The sequence below is a fragment of the Corylus avellana genome, chromosome 1, assembly GCF_965113065.1.
Source record: "Corylus avellana chromosome 1, dhCorAvel1.hap1.2, whole genome shotgun sequence".
NCBI classification, from domain to species: domain Eukaryota; kingdom Viridiplantae; phylum Streptophyta; class Magnoliopsida; order Fagales; family Betulaceae; genus Corylus; species Corylus avellana.
The window spans coordinates 4,331,425-4,348,923 of record NC_142490.1 but is presented as its reverse complement, the minus strand read 5'-3'; the positions used below and the strand labels follow the sequence as shown (position 1 = coordinate 4,348,923).

General features: G+C 34.5%; 3 protein-coding genes across 3 annotated transcripts; all 3 read right to left on the bottom strand.

Annotated features, from left to right (window-relative positions):
* Nucleotides 1–3,915: 3,915 nt before the first annotated feature.
* LOC132171859 (uncharacterized protein At5g01610) lies at nucleotides 3,916–4,745 on the bottom strand. The gene has a single exon (XM_059583271.2). The coding sequence runs from the start codon at nucleotides 4,623–4,625 to the stop codon at nucleotides 4,098–4,100; it is 528 nt and encodes a 175-aa protein (XP_059439254.1). The 5' UTR covers nucleotides 4,626–4,745; the 3' UTR covers nucleotides 3,916–4,097.
* A 970-nt stretch (nucleotides 4,746–5,715) lies between these two features.
* On the bottom strand, nucleotides 5,716–8,604 carry LOC132168600 (bidirectional sugar transporter SWEET17-like). The gene is made up of 5 exons (XM_088515832.1): nucleotides 8,571–8,604; nucleotides 8,430–8,469; nucleotides 8,151–8,361; nucleotides 7,137–7,302; nucleotides 5,716–6,026 (listed from the first exon to the last, which is right to left on the bottom strand). Exons 1-5 carry the CDS (start codon nucleotides 8,602–8,604, stop codon nucleotides 5,716–5,718), a joined length of 762 nt encoding a protein of 253 aa, XP_088371958.1.
* Nucleotides 8,605–10,187: 1,583 nt separating this feature from the next.
* Nucleotides 10,188–17,265, bottom strand: LOC132171414 (bidirectional sugar transporter SWEET7). Its single transcript, XM_088515817.1, has 10 exons — nucleotides 16,996–17,265; nucleotides 16,689–16,725; nucleotides 16,385–16,595; nucleotides 15,874–16,035; nucleotides 15,659–15,778; nucleotides 15,272–15,461; nucleotides 12,351–12,565; nucleotides 12,113–12,268; nucleotides 11,900–12,019; nucleotides 10,188–10,384 (listed from the first exon to the last, which is right to left on the bottom strand). The coding sequence occupies exons 1-10, from the start codon at nucleotides 17,027–17,029 to the stop codon at nucleotides 10,223–10,225; spliced, it is 1,407 nt and encodes a 468-aa protein (XP_088371943.1). The 5' UTR covers nucleotides 17,030–17,265; the 3' UTR covers nucleotides 10,188–10,222.
* Nucleotides 17,266–17,499: the final 234 nt, after the last annotated feature.

The window sequence follows — 17,499 nt, the reverse complement described above, 5'->3', positions numbered from 1 at the left end:
AAGCTCAAAATTCAATTATACAGAAAAACAACAGTAGCAGTCAAAGTTCCAGTTCATTCTAGTCAACTTGGTTGTTGGTGCAGAATGTTTGAACGGCTGGAACTGTGACAAAGCCATAGGCTCAAACATTTGGACCCTCCTCTCTCTTTCTACAACCTAATTCACATCTTCAATCCAAAAAAGCTTGCTTGAGTGGAAGATAAAGTGTTCAGCTCATATCTATAAACAAATCAACATCACCATCATTATAAAACTAAGGTGGAAGCCTAATGATACTTGTTTGTAGTGCAGTGAATGGTGCATTAATATGTCCATTCATGCCCATGCTCCACAAAAATTGGTCAGATCTATGAGTAAGCTTTATTCCAATCACCAGCGAGCTTAATCTGCTACTAAACATGAGTAATTTTAGAAATCCCTTTAGCGTTCCTTAAAAAATGATGTGGCTTTTAAAATCACAATTTGATCAAAATTCAATAATGATCTATCATATGACTAAACACACCCCATACAAGCCAAAAGCAGATTCTTACTGCTCTTATCTAAGTTAGATGCGTAAGACTTATTGATATTTGAAACAATGCAAAAAATTAAGATGAAGATAGAAAAAGAAAAAAACCCCAAAAATTAAGTTGGTTCGACCTTAGAAGCCTATGAGAGGCTATATCTTGATTATATTGACTTGAATAATTTATGATTACAAGAGACAGATGTATAAGAATATGTTGAGACATGCATCGTAATATACAAAACCATTGTAACTTATAGTATTATACAAAGCCATGGTAGCCCACAATTTTGTATAAAAATATGGTCTATATACCTAGAATATTCTCTCTATATTCTAACTTCAAGAAGACTCCACCGCAATAAAATTTTGTGTCAAGCAAAGGTTGCAGAAATGATCACAGACACATGCAAACAGATTTAAAAGAGGAATTTTTCTAGTAATGAAGTGACTTTACAACTTGCAACACGGTTGACTACTTCAAACAAGTAAACAAGAATCCAACAGTATTTGGACCATAAAGAAGCTTTTCTCCTAGCATAAGCTCCAATTCTTTTACAGAAGTGAGGAAGAGCCGCGATTAGATTAAGCACAAGCTGTTGTATCTTTCACTCTAGATTAACGTAAGTCTGAAGCAATTCTCCTGATTCATACTAAGGAATTATAGTTTGACCACACAAGCTGCAGTTTGTATCACACACACAGATTTAAAAGAGGAAAATTTTCAAGCAATAAGGTGACTTTACAACTTGCAAACATGGATGATTCCACACACAAAAGCACTACCTCAAACAAGAAAGAACCAGTCGTTTATCTGGCACCTAACTAATGACCCAAAAGTCAAAGCCGCGAAAAAAGGCAAATAAACAAGAAACCAACCATACTTAGAGCGCATAGATGCTTTCCTCAGTAACATAAGCTCCAATTCTTTAAGAAAGTGAGGAACAGCCACAATTAGATTAAGTATTGGCCGTTATCTAGTTCCTAGCAGTCTAGATTAGGACAAGTTCAAAGGAATTCCCCCGATTCATGTACAAAGAAATTATAGTTTGACTGCACAAGTAGCATTCTGTCAGTCAAGTCAATGGAATGCCAGCCGGCTATAGTTTATTAAACACTAAACAATGACTCAGAAACCAACCCTCATGACTCACATATGCTTTATGACTAGTTAGATCATGCAATTTACGCCTATGAACTTATAATTTCAAGCAATTCCATTTATGTAGTTGCAAGATGCTGCTGAACTAATTCCAAGAAAAATTAGAAAGGGGCATTGTCTGGGATTGTGATTTTCTTTTTCTCCATCGGGTGATAAGCCAGTCTAAGACGTCCCCCATATCATCATTCTAGCCTCCAGTGAAGCTATGGCTCAATTGGCACCCCCCTTTGTTTAAATGAGGGAGGCCTTTCAAGACTAGGTTCAAACCTGGGCATTAAGGGTGGTAAGCAATTCCTCCCCGTGGGGAAGGCTGATAACTTTTATAAAAAAGAACAAAAAAAAAGCCAAAAAAATAAAAAATAAAAATAAAAATCATCCTGCCAAAAGATTGCTTCCAGAATTTAGCTCTAAGCAAATTCAACTTTTGGCAAAGAGATTGCTCCACAGATTTTTTTTTTTTACTTTTCCAGTTATGTTCTAGCTAATCATCATTTAATATTTGGTGTAAAAAAAAGGCTTTCCAAAAAACTGAAAGAAACATGCTATATCTAACAGCTCCAGCTACAAACATTCATGTGCAGCAGCAAAATTTAGGTGAAAATCTGATTGCTGAGTTTTAGTTCATTTTATTTTCAGGTTAAAAGAGACGTTGATATAGTTCACATGACAGAGAAGTCAAACTAAACAAATTCTTGGGCTAACATCAACTTTGATTTTAAGGGAAAAAAAGAAGAAGATACAATAGTTGAAACAGGCACATCTAAGTGGTTATGATTCCATATTGATGCATAAATTAAAAGCCCAAATGGATAACCAACTTGGGTTGGCAACTCAAATTTCAGCACAATTGTATACTTGTGCAGAGAACCCATGCCTTAGTATATAACATGGGAGGTTCAAGTCTCTACAGTTGTGATAGTAATCAAAACCATAAAAAGTGTTAAGAGTACTATTATGTACCATCGTATTACAGTTGTACCATATCATATTTGCTCATCGTACATGAAATCCTCAGTGGAAGTGAATAAGAAAGATTAGCCCTTGGCTTTGTACATTGTGGACATAGACAGATATGGCCGAACCATGTTAATTTCCCCTGTTCTTCTTTTTCCAATCTTTCCTTTCTTTTCTCATCTCAATTTCTCCAACAAAAATTCTTTACTATAGAAATTCAATTACAAGTAACTAGAGGAACAAGTATTGTTTATCGTTCAATGTTCTATTTTCCTTCTCATTTAACTTATGCACATGAACTACTGTCATGAAACCATTCATAATTCTTACAGCCAACAACAATGTATACAGGAAGTACCACTAACTATGCAGGCAGAAGAGCAATTGATGTTAAATTTTATAACTCTGAAAAGCAATAATAAGAAGTTTCACTGTCTAAACCTGGAAACCACTTCCAAACAAATAAGCTACTTTTCTGTGCATTTCTCATACCAAACTGAGTACCTCAAATGTAGCATACCAGTGAACCTATTTTCTACAAATTAAATACTAGAGCTAACCAACATCCTAACAATGCTACTAGATGATAGAAACAAAGTATATGTCAGGTTCATTGGAAAGGACTCATAATCGAACTGAACAATTGTAACTATCACCACCACATTTTCATTTATATTCAGGAAAAAAGAGTTGAGTTGCAGAGTTAAACAAATTCCAACTGGAACTTATATTTAGTGTATGTAATCTGTTTGTGATCAGCTGAAAAATTATTCCAATGGCTATAGTATGCAGTAAAAAGCTACTGCAAACAACCAACAGGCCGTCAACATTAATCTGAATACTAAACTGATAATATTTAGAAGAAAGCACTGACTACATCAAACAGACAAGAACCCAGAATTCAAATTCAAGCACATACTTCTTTGATTCAGTTTTCCTATTAAAAGAAATAAGTGCATTTGCTCTAAAGTTCATTACTTGTCCATTATCGCAATTCAAATCTCACCTCCTTAGACAAGCTACATAGTTGGATTGGGCACAACTGAGCGGAGGTAGGCTTTTGTTTTGATTGCATTATTATAAACAATATGCAAACAAAGATCACGTTTAACTATTCTACGTCAAACTCAAAATTACCGCAGATCAAGTTTAATAGGAAAACTGAATAAAAAATTTGAAGTTTAATAGGAAACTGAATAAAAAATTCAATCGAACTGCAGTTTAAAATGTTTCCATATCCATTATTGTCACGGTTCTTTTCCTCTCTCTATGACCATCAGCAATCGGGTAGTAAGCAAAAGCAAATCAATTGATAAACTGATAAAACAATCAAAGAAAAGCAATAAAACGCACAATTTAATGGAAAAGCAACAAGAATTTACCAAATTAAGCAGAACCCACCACAATTATTTCAAATCAAACAAATACCCATAATTCAAATTTCTCAATACAGCATTCTATTCCTCAATTCCATCAGTAAGAAGAAACAGATGGGTTTGTTCTAACCTCCTCTAGCTGCTCATCACTGCAATTCAATCCACAGCCACACTGAGGACACTCCTCAAAGTTATCAATAGGAAAATCCGCACCTGCTATCCCAACCGAGAATCCGATATTATCACCGTTCCTTTGGACCTCAACAATGTTAACCCACAGGAAGAGGAGCTTCACACTAACTCCCTCCAATGTTGCGAGCTTGCCTTTTGATATATACCCTTTGATGGTGGACTGGTACTTCAGCTGGTACGACCCTTCAAGGGAGAAGCTACAGCTACCGCCAAAGGAGGCAGAGAAATTTCCTGTTAATGGGTCAAGATAATAGTCTGTCACACCTTTGGGGAGGAGACCAACAGGGAAGTTGTACTCCTTGAGAACTTCATAGGCTGAAGGCCTGGTGGTGGGTGTTAGGTTTGATTGTGATGCAAAGGATAGTGAAGTGAACAGGATGATGCATAGAATTGCTGGTGCAAGTATGAATCTTTGAACGAAGAAGAAACCCATCTCTTTCTCTCTCTGTTTTTTTCCTTCTTGCTCTTCCTGCGCAATTTCTCCGCCTATGTATGTTTTGTCTGCCTATTTCTTGTTGAGACTTGAGAGTTGAAATACTGTTGAATGGTTAGGTAGTTGAGCCATAATTGGAATGGGAGCTACAGTCGAGAATTTAGACCCACTTTTGATGGGTTTCAAATGGGCTGGGCTAGCTAGAGTAAATTTGGGAAAGACCCAACAGTTTTTAAATCCAAACCATTTAGCAAAACCAAAAAGTGATCGGGTCATAGGTTGATACTACCATCTCAACATTATAGAATTGTTGTAAGATAAAAATGTAATTTTTAGCACTACTTATAAACTTAAGAATAATACTACATTTTTATCAAAAAACTCTGATATGACAGAGTTCTAATCAACACTTGGATCAGTTCTTTATTAAAATAAAAAAAATAAAATAAAAATTTAAAAGTTGGTTAAGACTGATATGTCAGCATTGTGGGATAAAAATGTATATTTATGACCAAAAAGTAGAATAAAGGGTTTAAAATGGGGTTGGGTCTGGTGAATTAATAATCAGCTGTTAACTTGATGATCGGATTGATGGGTTAAGCAAGATAAAATGGTATTCACATTTTTCATAGATGGTTTAAGCAGTTAATTCAATCAATAAAAGGAATTTACCGTTTGGTATAGCGGTTTCAAAACGTGGGGTTTGAAAAGAACAGTTTTGAAATGCAATTAATTTAAACATAATTTTTAAAAATATAATTAAGTATTTGGTAAAATATAGATGAGATATTATAATAGGGGCTGGGTTGATGTCCGTCAGGTTCATTTACAATGGCAACCCCACATTTAAGGTACCTTATTCCTACTTCCATATCTTGCTTTGACCCAGTAGGGGAAATCATACATTTATGGCAGATGGGTCTCTGTTGTACCATATTGTTTACACATGAGAAATACACTTTCTTTCGTATTACATTTCTCTAGTAAAAGGGTTTTATTGAATCTACTCAGCAGCCAAATTTTTTTTAACAATCTGTACACATGGTATAGGAACAAATGAAATGAAATGGCGAGTTCTAGATGTCTATCCTTAAAGGAGTGTAAGAGGGGAGGAGGCGCTAGCTAGTGTTGCGATTAATCCCCCAAATCTTGGGATATTATCTGGGAGGACGAGGGGAGAAGGGGCTGGTGTTGCGATTGATCCTCCAAGTCGGAGGAAGATGGGAGAAGGGACTGGTGTTGCGATTGATCCTCCAAGCCGTCGGAGGATGGGAGAAGGGGCTGGTGTTGCGATTGATCCTCCAAATGTTCGGATATAATCTAGGAGGGGTTGTCGGTCATGTATATTGCATATAGCATCAGTTGTGTTACTCCCAAAAGACACCCAATCACATTTGATACCTGCATGCAATTACTTGCCCGTCAATTCTTGTGTTGACTTAAACACGTATAATATTTAATTAAAATGCATGAGAGTTTGACGAAAACAAAGTTCAAACTTAAAACCTTTGTTTAATATCATGTAGTAAATCATAACTTATCCCATAAATTTAATTTTTAATTTATACTATATATATCAATCAGAAAATGAAATACAATTAAAGATGATGATGGCGGTGAGAATAATGAGCAGTACTACTTACTCCAAGGAATTTATCCTCCACAAGGACGGCATAGTAAGTCCAAATCCCTCTATTCAAGAACATGAAGAGGAGGGAAGGAAAGGCGTGTGCTCTACGATGTTCTACACATTGCAATTATATATATATAAAAATTATCAATAATTTAACAACTAGAACTTGGGAGAAGTCTATATATATATATATATATATATATATATATACGGATCACTGTTCATTACTGTTTGGAGTTACTGTGCAAAATCACTGTTCACTTTTACTGTTCATGTTCGGACGACACGCGCAGGATTACTGTTCAGATGCACTGTTCACTCACTGTTCAAGATTTGTCTGCCGACAGCTACTGTTTCAGATTGTTTACTTTCACTGTTCAGACTGGCGCCAGACGTGCCTTTACTGTTTACTTTTACTGTTTCCTTTTGACCGCATGAACGCGGCTCATGATTGTAATTTGTTTTGTGCTTTGTTATCAGCCTATATAACGGGCTCCCCTCCCCCATTGTAAGACAGAGGTTTTATTGAGAAGTTTTAGAAAGTCTCTATCCTTCTCAGAAACTATCTAGCCATTCCCCTTCAGATTCTTCTTCTTCTTCCCTATCCCTTACTTCAGTAAGTTCTAACGCTTACTTCTGTAAAGGTTTTATAATCTATAACGATTATTATTTTTCTGAGTTATTCCTCATCCCTACTTTTAATTTCAGTTGTTTATTTTGATTATACAATTGTCATACCGCCACTTTAGACGGTTCTACTGCTTTGATTTACAACTGCTTATTTTCTGCATTCTATTATCACCATCCCCTCATCCCTGCATCTATATATATATATATATATATCAGATGATCAAGAACATGGAGCAAGACAAAATTACTTTCTATGGCTGCCAGGGTAGAAGAATACATGAATATATTTAGGCCTACACACAAGAATCCTATGACATCAATCCGTGTATCTCCTTGCAACATAAAATGAGTAATCAAAATCGCTCCTCCAAGAAACCACACATCCAAAACCGCAGCAAATGCTGCTGTCTTTTCCTGAAAAGCAAATTGCATATGGTTGATGATTGTTGGATCATAAATCAAACCATTAAATACCCGGTAATCCACGGCTTCAGCTTAATCATGGAAAGGCCCAGGCCCAGTAAGGACTCGGACAAACAAGTCCAAGACCTACATATCCGAGGCCCTTATATCCGAGACCCATGGGATCCGAGACCTTCCAGCCGAGACCCATGGGATCCAAGACCCTTGAGCTGAGACCATTAAGTTCGAGACTAACTCAGGATACACAGGTCTCGGCTACCAGGATAACTCGAGTATCTTAAAAGATACAGCCGTTAACAGATAAATGATCTCGTTTATTCAAAAGCTACCATATCTATTTAAAATGCAAATCAAATATATTATCCAACAATCATTTACAAATGTTCTAATCAAGTGATACATGCAACAACCAAATCTTATGATCTTGATCCCCTAAGATCTTGGAGAGGAGGATCACCCAAATCCCTTGTCAGTAACTGCATCGCAGAAACTCAGGGAATAGTGATTCACTGGTGGAGGGACTTCCACTACTTGATGCCTATAAATGACAGATGATCTCTCCATAAGAGAGTAAGCGCAACTTTGCCATTAATTTCTTCCTTTGTTGCTCATTCTCTTTCCCATTTTGACTTAGGCATCGGAGTGTCCCCGCCGGCTCACCCCCGGTCTCTTCGATCCTTCTTTCTTCTTTGTTGTGCAGCCAAATCATTCGTGTGTTGGTCAACTCAAACTCGGCAGACGTGCCACGTCATCATCAGGAAAACTGTGTATCAACAATGATGATGATGATGATGATGATATAGACATTACAATGATGATGATGAGTAATTAACATATACACTCACCCTTCTAGGTGGAAATACAAGGAATAATCCGACATAGACAGCCTCCACAACAGCACCAATGCCATTAACAGTCACTACAAGCAGGCCATCAGTCTTTTCCAGTCCATAGTAAGTCCACAGTGCTGTATTCAGTAGCGTCAAAATGAAAGGAAGGCTATCAAAACCTTGTGTTGATCGACGCTCAACAATCCGCCGAAATGTTTTTCTGCAAAAATGTCTGAATTTCTCATTTCATACCAAAACAAGAAATCTAAAGATTGATGTAATACTTACAAGAGAGAAATTATAAAGAGTAAAACTGATATGATGATGCCTGCAACAAAAAGTATATGTGGAGGATCAAGGTACAACCCTAATTAACATGCATGAATGCCCACCAAAAAAATATGTGTGGAGGATGAAGTTGGCGATTACCTATAACTCCAACAACAAAACTCAGCTCAGCCATGTTAAACACACAGAAGGTTTTCCAACTTTTGCTTTGAATTTAAACTTCCTTGGCTTGAATTTCTAGTTCATATATATATAACTGCCATCTAACTGTTGATGCTGACTGTACCAGTCACGTGTACTTAGTTTGTTTTTTAAGTTAAGTTTGTTATTAAGCTTAGTTAACTGACTCTGTTTTACATTACTACTACTAAAACAGACTATATAATGTAACTGCTTACTTTAGTAAGCTTTTGGAAATTTGTTTGTATAATGCTGGAGGCCCATTTTTCACAAATAGATTTTGCTTGTTTTTAGAACTGACTAATTTTTTTTTTTTTTTTTTTTTTTTTTTGGGGCCATAAGAACAAATAGGAAATGAAGACTTGGTCAAAGGGCTTCCAGGCTAGGCTTTGAATTTCTAGGATCCATCAATTTTTAATCAGCAAAAGGTTTTATAGAATCTACTAAACTCCATGTGCTTTATAAGAGTTCAATTTGTTTTTTGTCCAAGGTGTAAACGAGCCGAGCTTAAGCGAGCTTTCCATGTTTAGGCTTGTCTCGTTTAAATTTTACTCAAGCTTACGCTCGAGTCGAGCTCAAGGGCGAGCCAAAAAAATTGAACTCGAGCTCATAATAAGCCGAGCGCGAACTTGCTCTTATATTTAATTTAATTTTTTTTTTTTTAAAAAAAAAAACTTTAACTTCAAGTACTTTAAAACAGCTTAAGAAGCTAGTTTGCATATAGGCATTTGCTTAGCCTGACTAGTCGAGTATGGAGCCTAAGTCAATACAGCAAGGCGCTTGGTTTCAAAGAGAGAGGATATGCATCATTCTATAGATAAACAAACTTGGGGATTTGTGTTTTCTTAGCAATGTGGGATAAGTTAACAGCATGTATTGGGACAACGCCCCCTACAAAAAAATATTTTTTTAATGTCTCTCTCTCAATCTCCCTCACCAGTCATAGCGCATTTTCCACCTGAACTCTCATTTCCCACTCTCTCACTCACCAGACAGGTAATGATAATGTTTGGGTCTGTTTGATTTATTCAATAGTTTCTGCCTTTCGCAATCCCCCTCAATAGTTTTTGCTTGATTCTTCTTCCTTTTGTTTGGGTAAGCTCTAATTGAATCGGGGTCTTTTTAATGATTGCTCTTTCTTTTTGATCACGAAGGGTCTAGAATTTTTCATTTTTTAATGCTTAAATATCAATGAGATTTATAATTAATTATGTGTTACTTAGTTTATATATATATACACACACGAGCTTATACGAGCTTGCTCACGAGCCTAACCGAGTCGAGCCGAACTTGCTTCGTTTAATATTCGAGCTAGCATTTATGTTCACAATCATGAAACGTTTCATTTAATAATCGAGTCGAGCACGAGCCGAGCTTATACGAGCAGATACTGAGCTCACTCGCAAGCGGCTTGCTCACTTAACACCCCTAGGTCCCACAATAGGAATAAAATCAGAAAATTAATTAAAAATATTAATGAATGAAAAATGATCTCAAATCTATTACAATATCTGCATTTATTAAGTAGCTAATTAATTAACAATATTTTTTACACATGATGTAGGAACAAATAAATGAATGAATGAAATAGCAACTTCTTCATCATCCAGGTACTAGACTTTTATCCTTAAGGAGTGAAAGAGGGCAAAAGGTGCTGGTGGTGTGATTGATCCTCCAAATCTTTGGATATTTTTTTGGGAGGACTTGGGATTCCTGTATTTTGCATATAGCACTAGTTGTGCTACTCCTAGAAGAAACCCAACCCCATTTGGTACCTGCAATATATATATAACTCCCCTGTCAATTTTTTCCTTTTTTTTTTTTTTTTTTTTTTATTACAGAAAAAGGAACAAAAATCTAAAAACATGGAGAAGGCTGCATTTAGTATATATCATACAAAGTATTTCATCGGATTGAGTTAGAGAAATTTTTTTAACCCAATCTATTAAACTTATATCTGTCTATTTGAGAATTACATGCATTTTGAATAGGGTTAACCGTTAACATATGTTAATTCATAAGATTGATAACATACTATTTTTACATATATTTTTAAAAATGGTAAGCTATTAAAAAAAATTCATGTAAGAATCACGTACTCTTAAGAACAAATATTTAATTAATAGATGACTATCAAAGAATTTTCTTTAACTTAGGTTCCGTTTGTTTTAGCGTCGAATATTTTCTAACAACTATTTTCCATGTGTTCGATGTGATCGAAAACATTTTTGGTTTGTCCAAAAAATTCTATTTAAGACAGACCATATATTGATTCCACGGTTTGGTTGTGGAACTTTTTCTAGGATAAGTTGTCAATGAGGTGATAGGCATAGCTAGCTTCCGTTCAAATTATAATACAATATTTAGGATCTCATTAGAGTCTAAATCATATTTTTTCTGGTTAATTATTATCATCTCTGTTATGGATTATTGGCTTCCAAGATTAAACTTTAAAGCATATATTATATTGTCGGGCCATATATAGAACATGTTGAACCAATTTCTTTCCTACCTTGTTGAGATCTCACCTAATTAATTCAAGAGTCTTAGTTTAATAATATTATATCAGCCACTCACTTTTATGATTAATATCTGATGTGGGCAGCTCATACTATAATAGTGAATGCCTTGTCATAATTGAGAGAATTTCTAATCAAGGCAGCACGACTCTAGTTAGGTTATTACATAACATCTATGCTCAAATCTAATGAAAGCTCCACCATATATAATATATACCCAAAAAAATGGAACAATTAAGAAAAAAAAAAAGAAAGAAAGAAAAATCTGCTACAGGCCATCCATGATATATCTATTAGAAGATCAAGATCAAGTTTTTGGTTTGAGCCAATGACACGGATTAAGGCTAATTAAGAATACTGTGTGAAAATAAGGTTTAAACTCAAGACTTTTATGTTGATATTATGTTAAAATTATCACTTATCTTATAAATTTAATCATTTAATTTTTAGTATAGCAATGAAAAAGAATTGCATGCTTGATTTGAAAGAAATTCGAAAAATTAATTTAATAACAGCATGAATGCTGTAGTTTAAGCAACGGTTAAGATTGAATATCTTAAAATCTCTCTTTATTTTCTCTCTCCTATTAAAAGCTTCTAAAAGTAAGACAACTTTAAAATTCAATCTTAATCATTGCTTAAACTACAGCATACATGCTATTATTTAACAGCATGTAAGCCGAATCTCAAATAGATAAGCTATGCATTATCAGAAAATTAAATACAATTAAAGATGTTAACGATGATGATGAGAATGAGTAGTATTACTTACTCCAATGAAGAAATCATTCACAAGGATGGCATAAATTGTCCAAATCCCTCCATTCAAGAACATGAAGAAGGAGAGAAGGAAAGGCATGTACTCCACGCTTTTAGCTGTCACCACCCTTTTCTACACATTGCAGTATATATAAAATTCATCAATAATTTATATATATATATATATCAGATGATCAAGAACATGGAGGAAGACAAAATTACTAACCATGGCTGCCAGGGGAGAAGCATACATGATTATATTAAGGCCTGCACACAAGAATCCTATGACATCGATCCGTGTATCTCCGTGCAACGTAAAACGAGTGATCAAAATTGCTCCTGCAAGAAACCCCACATCCAAAACAGCAACAAATGTGGCTGCCTGAAGAGAAATTAATCATGGCGGACAATTAATACCATAGCATACATGCATATGGTTGTTGATGATGATGATGAGGAGTAACATATACCCTCATCCTTGGAGGTGCAAATACAAGGAATAATATTGTAACGTAAACAATCTCCACAACAACACCAAAGCCATTAACAGTCGCCGTGAGCAGGCCACCTGTCTTTGTGACTCCATAGTAAGTCCACAGTGCTGAATTCAGTAGCATGCAAATGTAAGGAAAGCTCTCAAATTCTTGTGTTGATCGATGCTTAACAATCCGCCAAAATGCTAACATAATTGTTCCAACCAATCTTTAAATTAGTCTCTATTAAAAATAAAAATAAAAATCAAATAAAAAATCAAATGGTTAACTAAGACTATCACATCAGCATTGTTAAGATAATATCAAAAAAAAAAAAAAACTAGGGAATGGTTCACCTGTGGAAATTTTGGTGACGTGGCAAGTAAGAGAAATTTCAGATAAATATGTTAGTTGGGCTAGCTTCCATTCAAAGTAGAACCCGACCTGCAAGTCTATGTGCCGTTAATTCTTCATTCACCATAATCTCCATCTATACAATATGAACCATGCATCATGCATCATGCACCACATGCTGTTGCTAACTTGCTAATGTATGTATGTATGTTGCATCATAAGCCGACCCTGTTAAGCATTACAAATTAACCATACATGCATCATTGTGACACTGACATGCCACATCATGGACCCATTACATTATTAACTATGTCTCAGTTGTCCTCGTCTACTTTGAATTTAATGATGTCTTTACCATTGGCAAGCCGTACGTTTGCAATAGTAACGAATTAACGATGCTAGGCAAAGCGGAACAAAAACTTGGCAATATTAGCTGTTTTTTTTTTTTTTTTTTAAGTATATTTTGACACATTTTTAGATAAATAAAATACTTTTTGATTTTTTTTATTAAATATATTAACTTTTTATTTATTAAGCTTATTAACACAATCTCAAACAAACTTTTATTTATTTTTGTAAGTCCAAACATGCTCTTAAGAATACCATCTTGGTCTACTTCACCATTACAAATGAGAATATAATTATTCTTCTAATAATGAAATAACACTCTTATGAAAGAAGGTTTTTTGGGAAAAAAAAAATTAGATCATAATCGATCCACCAACCACCTCTATCTGTGTAGATAATAATAATTTTTTTTTTTTTTTTTTTTTTTTTAAACTGAAATTTGTAGATTTTATTGATAAAAGCTTAAGAACATGAAACTCTTATAACACAGAGCATAAATGTTTGAAAAATTATAGCCAAATACTATGAGGTTATAAAGTTATAGATACAATTAAAAAATTCTTACAATTAAGTGCATATTTATAACTTCAAGCTTCCGCTAATTTATATACAACTACAATTATAAAACAGATCTGCTCCAAACATATTAGAGTGTAAATCATAATCTTATAGTTGAATTATCCTTTATAATTTGCTAGGGGAAAAAAAACAATCGTTAAACTGTTATGTGCAGTTCATTTATGGATCGCTACTTTCCCATGTCATTCCCTTAAATTAATTAGAAGTGGAAATAAATATGGAGGAACATAGCTGCTCCATAGCCTTTGATCTTGTCAGGTCAACTGATTTCGTCAGGTTGCTGTTGGTATGGCTTGCCATTGAGTAATAAATGTGAGAAATTTTTTTATAGAATTTATCTGTTTAAATAAAATGGGTAGATTGTTTCAAATTTGCTCATGTAAGTGTGTCTTATGAGATTTCTTTCATAATTTGAGCAATAAAATTGATGAAAATCTTTATTTGCGATATGTTAAGTTAGACCTTTTTCAATGTATTTTATTAAAAAAAAAAAAAAGCCAGACTTTGAATGAGTATACTAAATACCCATTTGAGTATTGTTTGTTCTTAAATTGAATCGGGATTTTATTTCAATTGAAATAGAAAAAAATTATTTTATAGATCTAATTGTATATATAATCATATGTTGTTATATTATTTAAAAATTGATTAAATACGAATAAATAAAATCTGAACTATGAAATAAATTATCTTTATTTCACTTAAAAGGAAGGGCATCATGTCTCTCAACCAAAAGTTTAGTTGCAAAGTTATTTTTCTATTTTTGACAATTTTTTATACTCATAAGTCATAAAGGTACAAGTACAAGCTCCGGAGGAATAAAAAAAAGGATGTTTATGTTGCACCCAACGAATTTATATCTCTCTAGTACTACATCTAGCTCATAAAAGGAAATGGAAGATAATTACATATAAAAGTTATGGTTTTTTTTAGCGTTTTCTTGATCATAAGTAAAGAATGTTTTCAAAGATAAATATGATGGATCGTTGGGATTTTTTATTTTTTTAAAACAATATTTATGTAAAATCAAGAGAATACCAAAAAAAAAAAGTAATAATAAGAGGAACGATAGCGTTCCTCATAATTACAATAGTAGTGAACTTGAAGGGCCTAAAAAGTTTGTTTAAAGAAAAAAAATACTTGTTTGGTAAAAAATTAAAAGCGCTTTTAAGGGTTCAAAAAGCTTAAAAATGGCTAAAACGCATTTTTAGCAAAAGCTAAAAAATAAAGCTTTTGCTCAAAAGTACTTTTTAATAAAAGCTCTATTTCTGAAACGTAATTCCAAACATGCTATTAGTCATGTAAGCGGCCTAGAAGCTTTAATGATGTTGGAAAGAAATCTCAATTTTTCTATAAGCTGATTCTTTGTAAAAGCTCTTCTTTCATTGAACTTTATTATTATTATTATTATTATTATTATGTCTAAAGACATAAATAAAATTTTGATGTAGATATTGAGTGACCGACAACTTGAAAATGTTGTTGTCTACTAGTCTAGGTCAACATACAATTATTGAAATTGAATGCTTCTTAGGAAGTGAAATTAACTGGGTTTTCGACAAGATAAGACAAATAAAGAGTGATTATACAAAAATTAAAAAATAACACTTTATCTGATACCCTTTTCTCTTATTTACCATTAGTGGCTACTGTGGCTTCTTCAAGAGATCGGATGCCGCTGCCCGCGGCGGGGTTGAGCGGCTCATATTGCTGTTGATCCTCTAAATTGTCCAACACTTGCCTCGATGGCTTAGGTTTCCAATACATTGCATAAAGAATCAACTGAGCTGTTCCAAGAAAAAACCCTGTCCCATTTGGTATCTACAACAAAAACCATGCATTCATTCAATTTTATGGCGTTTATTTATATGCAGGGAATGTGAGACACTTTATATGCATGAAATTCATCTATCTGAATGTCTGAATAGACAGTCGGGCAGATAATTGTCGTGGATCGTTATCCGAATATAAAACCGTAACCTTGTGTCAAAAACAAAAATTGATTATGGGGAACTTACTCCAACAAACAAGTCTTTGGCGAGTAAGGCATAGGCAGTCCAAACTCCTCCATTCAAGAAAAAGATGAATGAGAGAAGGAAAGGCATGTATTCCACACTCTTTGTGGTCACCACCGTTTTCTACAAGCAATTTTACATTAAACGACAGGACAAAGTGAGGAGTAGAAGCAACAGTACTGCATGAAACACATGCAGTTTTAATATAATAATCTTACCATAGCTGAGAGAGGAGAAGCGTATGCAATCATACTGAAGATTACACACAGTAAGCCTGCAACAGCAATCCTCATTTCTCCATGTAGCAGGAATTGAGTCAGCAAAACTGCTGCTGCTGGAAATCCCACATCCAAAATTGCAACAAGTATGGCAGTCCTAGCCTAACATATATACAATATATATCATTATTTGTGACATTTAATCGAAATTTTGGACTCCCTTTGTTTCGACGTAAAATGTTTTTCGTTGGGCGTTTAGCTTGTACCAAAAATGAGTGAAAACGAGAAACAGTCGGCAACTTCTAGCAACCTCCGGCATAAGTTCGGCATAGCCCGACGACTTGAAAATAAGAAGCTCAAATTCGAAAAATAACTTACGATTTGAATGTTTTATGTTTGACTATTATTTTCTATAGTATCAAACACCAAAAAATAATTTTCAAAAATTATTTTACGACGAAACAAATAGAGCATTAAAATCTATTTGTAAGGGGGAAAAGAAGAAGCATACCTTCATTCTTGAAGGTGCCAAAAGTAGAAATATGATAAGAAAAATGATCTCGACAATAGCACCGAACATATTAACAGTGGCGACGAGCAAGCTATTGGGCTCAATAATTCCATAGTAAATCCAAAAGTATGCATTCAACAATTTGCAAATGTAAGGAAGGCTCTCAAATTCCTCAGTTGATCTACGCTTCACAATTCTCCAAAACGTTGGTCTGCAAATTAATTATAATCCAAAATATTCTTTTTTCACTCAGTTCCCACTAGAGATCAATAGTATTTAAACAGATCAAAAGGAGCTTACGTACGTGGGAGAAAGGTAGAGTAGCCCTGACATAATGTTGCCTGAAAAGTATACGAGCAAGAAAATCAAAAGAAGAACAAAAGAAGAGATAAAAAAACATTTGTATGTAGAAAAACAGAGGTTTTGGTGCTTGATGAAGTATTATGTCTAATGAGCGTAAACAATTTCTAAGAGCGTTCGAGCTTTACCCGACTCGTATAGAGGAACGCTTTACACCGTGTCCTGAAAATCTAGTTGCCCCGGATATTCCGGTTATTTATTTATTGAAAAAACAAAACAGAGAAAAACAGAGATGATGGGTTGGAATTTACCTAGCACCCCAGTAAGGTAAACTAAGCTTATCATGCTGAGAAAGATGAGTTTCAATCGAACAAAGGAACGTGATGATTGGATTCTGTAAAGGATCTGTTGAAGAGTGGGGCTTTTGATCAGACTCTTCAATTATCTTTGAATCTCCGACGACAGAATCATCATCACTTCAGTTTGAGGCGTCAAAAGCTGAGTTGTTGCTACTCTGTTCTCTCTTGGAGCCTCACTTCTCATTTGGTGAGACTATTCTATCACTTAAAGTAAACAGATGATCATTGGGATTATCCCTGTTCACAAATGAAGCCTATCTCAGACTGTAATTATAGTGAGCTGAAAAGTTCAGTGTAACCACGTGGCACATCCTAATTGGAGACGAGCGAATGACCAAGAATTGCAGCTGTCGTGCCGTGCCGTTCTCTCACTCTCAGCATATTCCTTATTTCACATCTATTGTAAATAATATATATAATGTTAAATGAGAGTAGCTTCGACCTGAAATTGGGTGT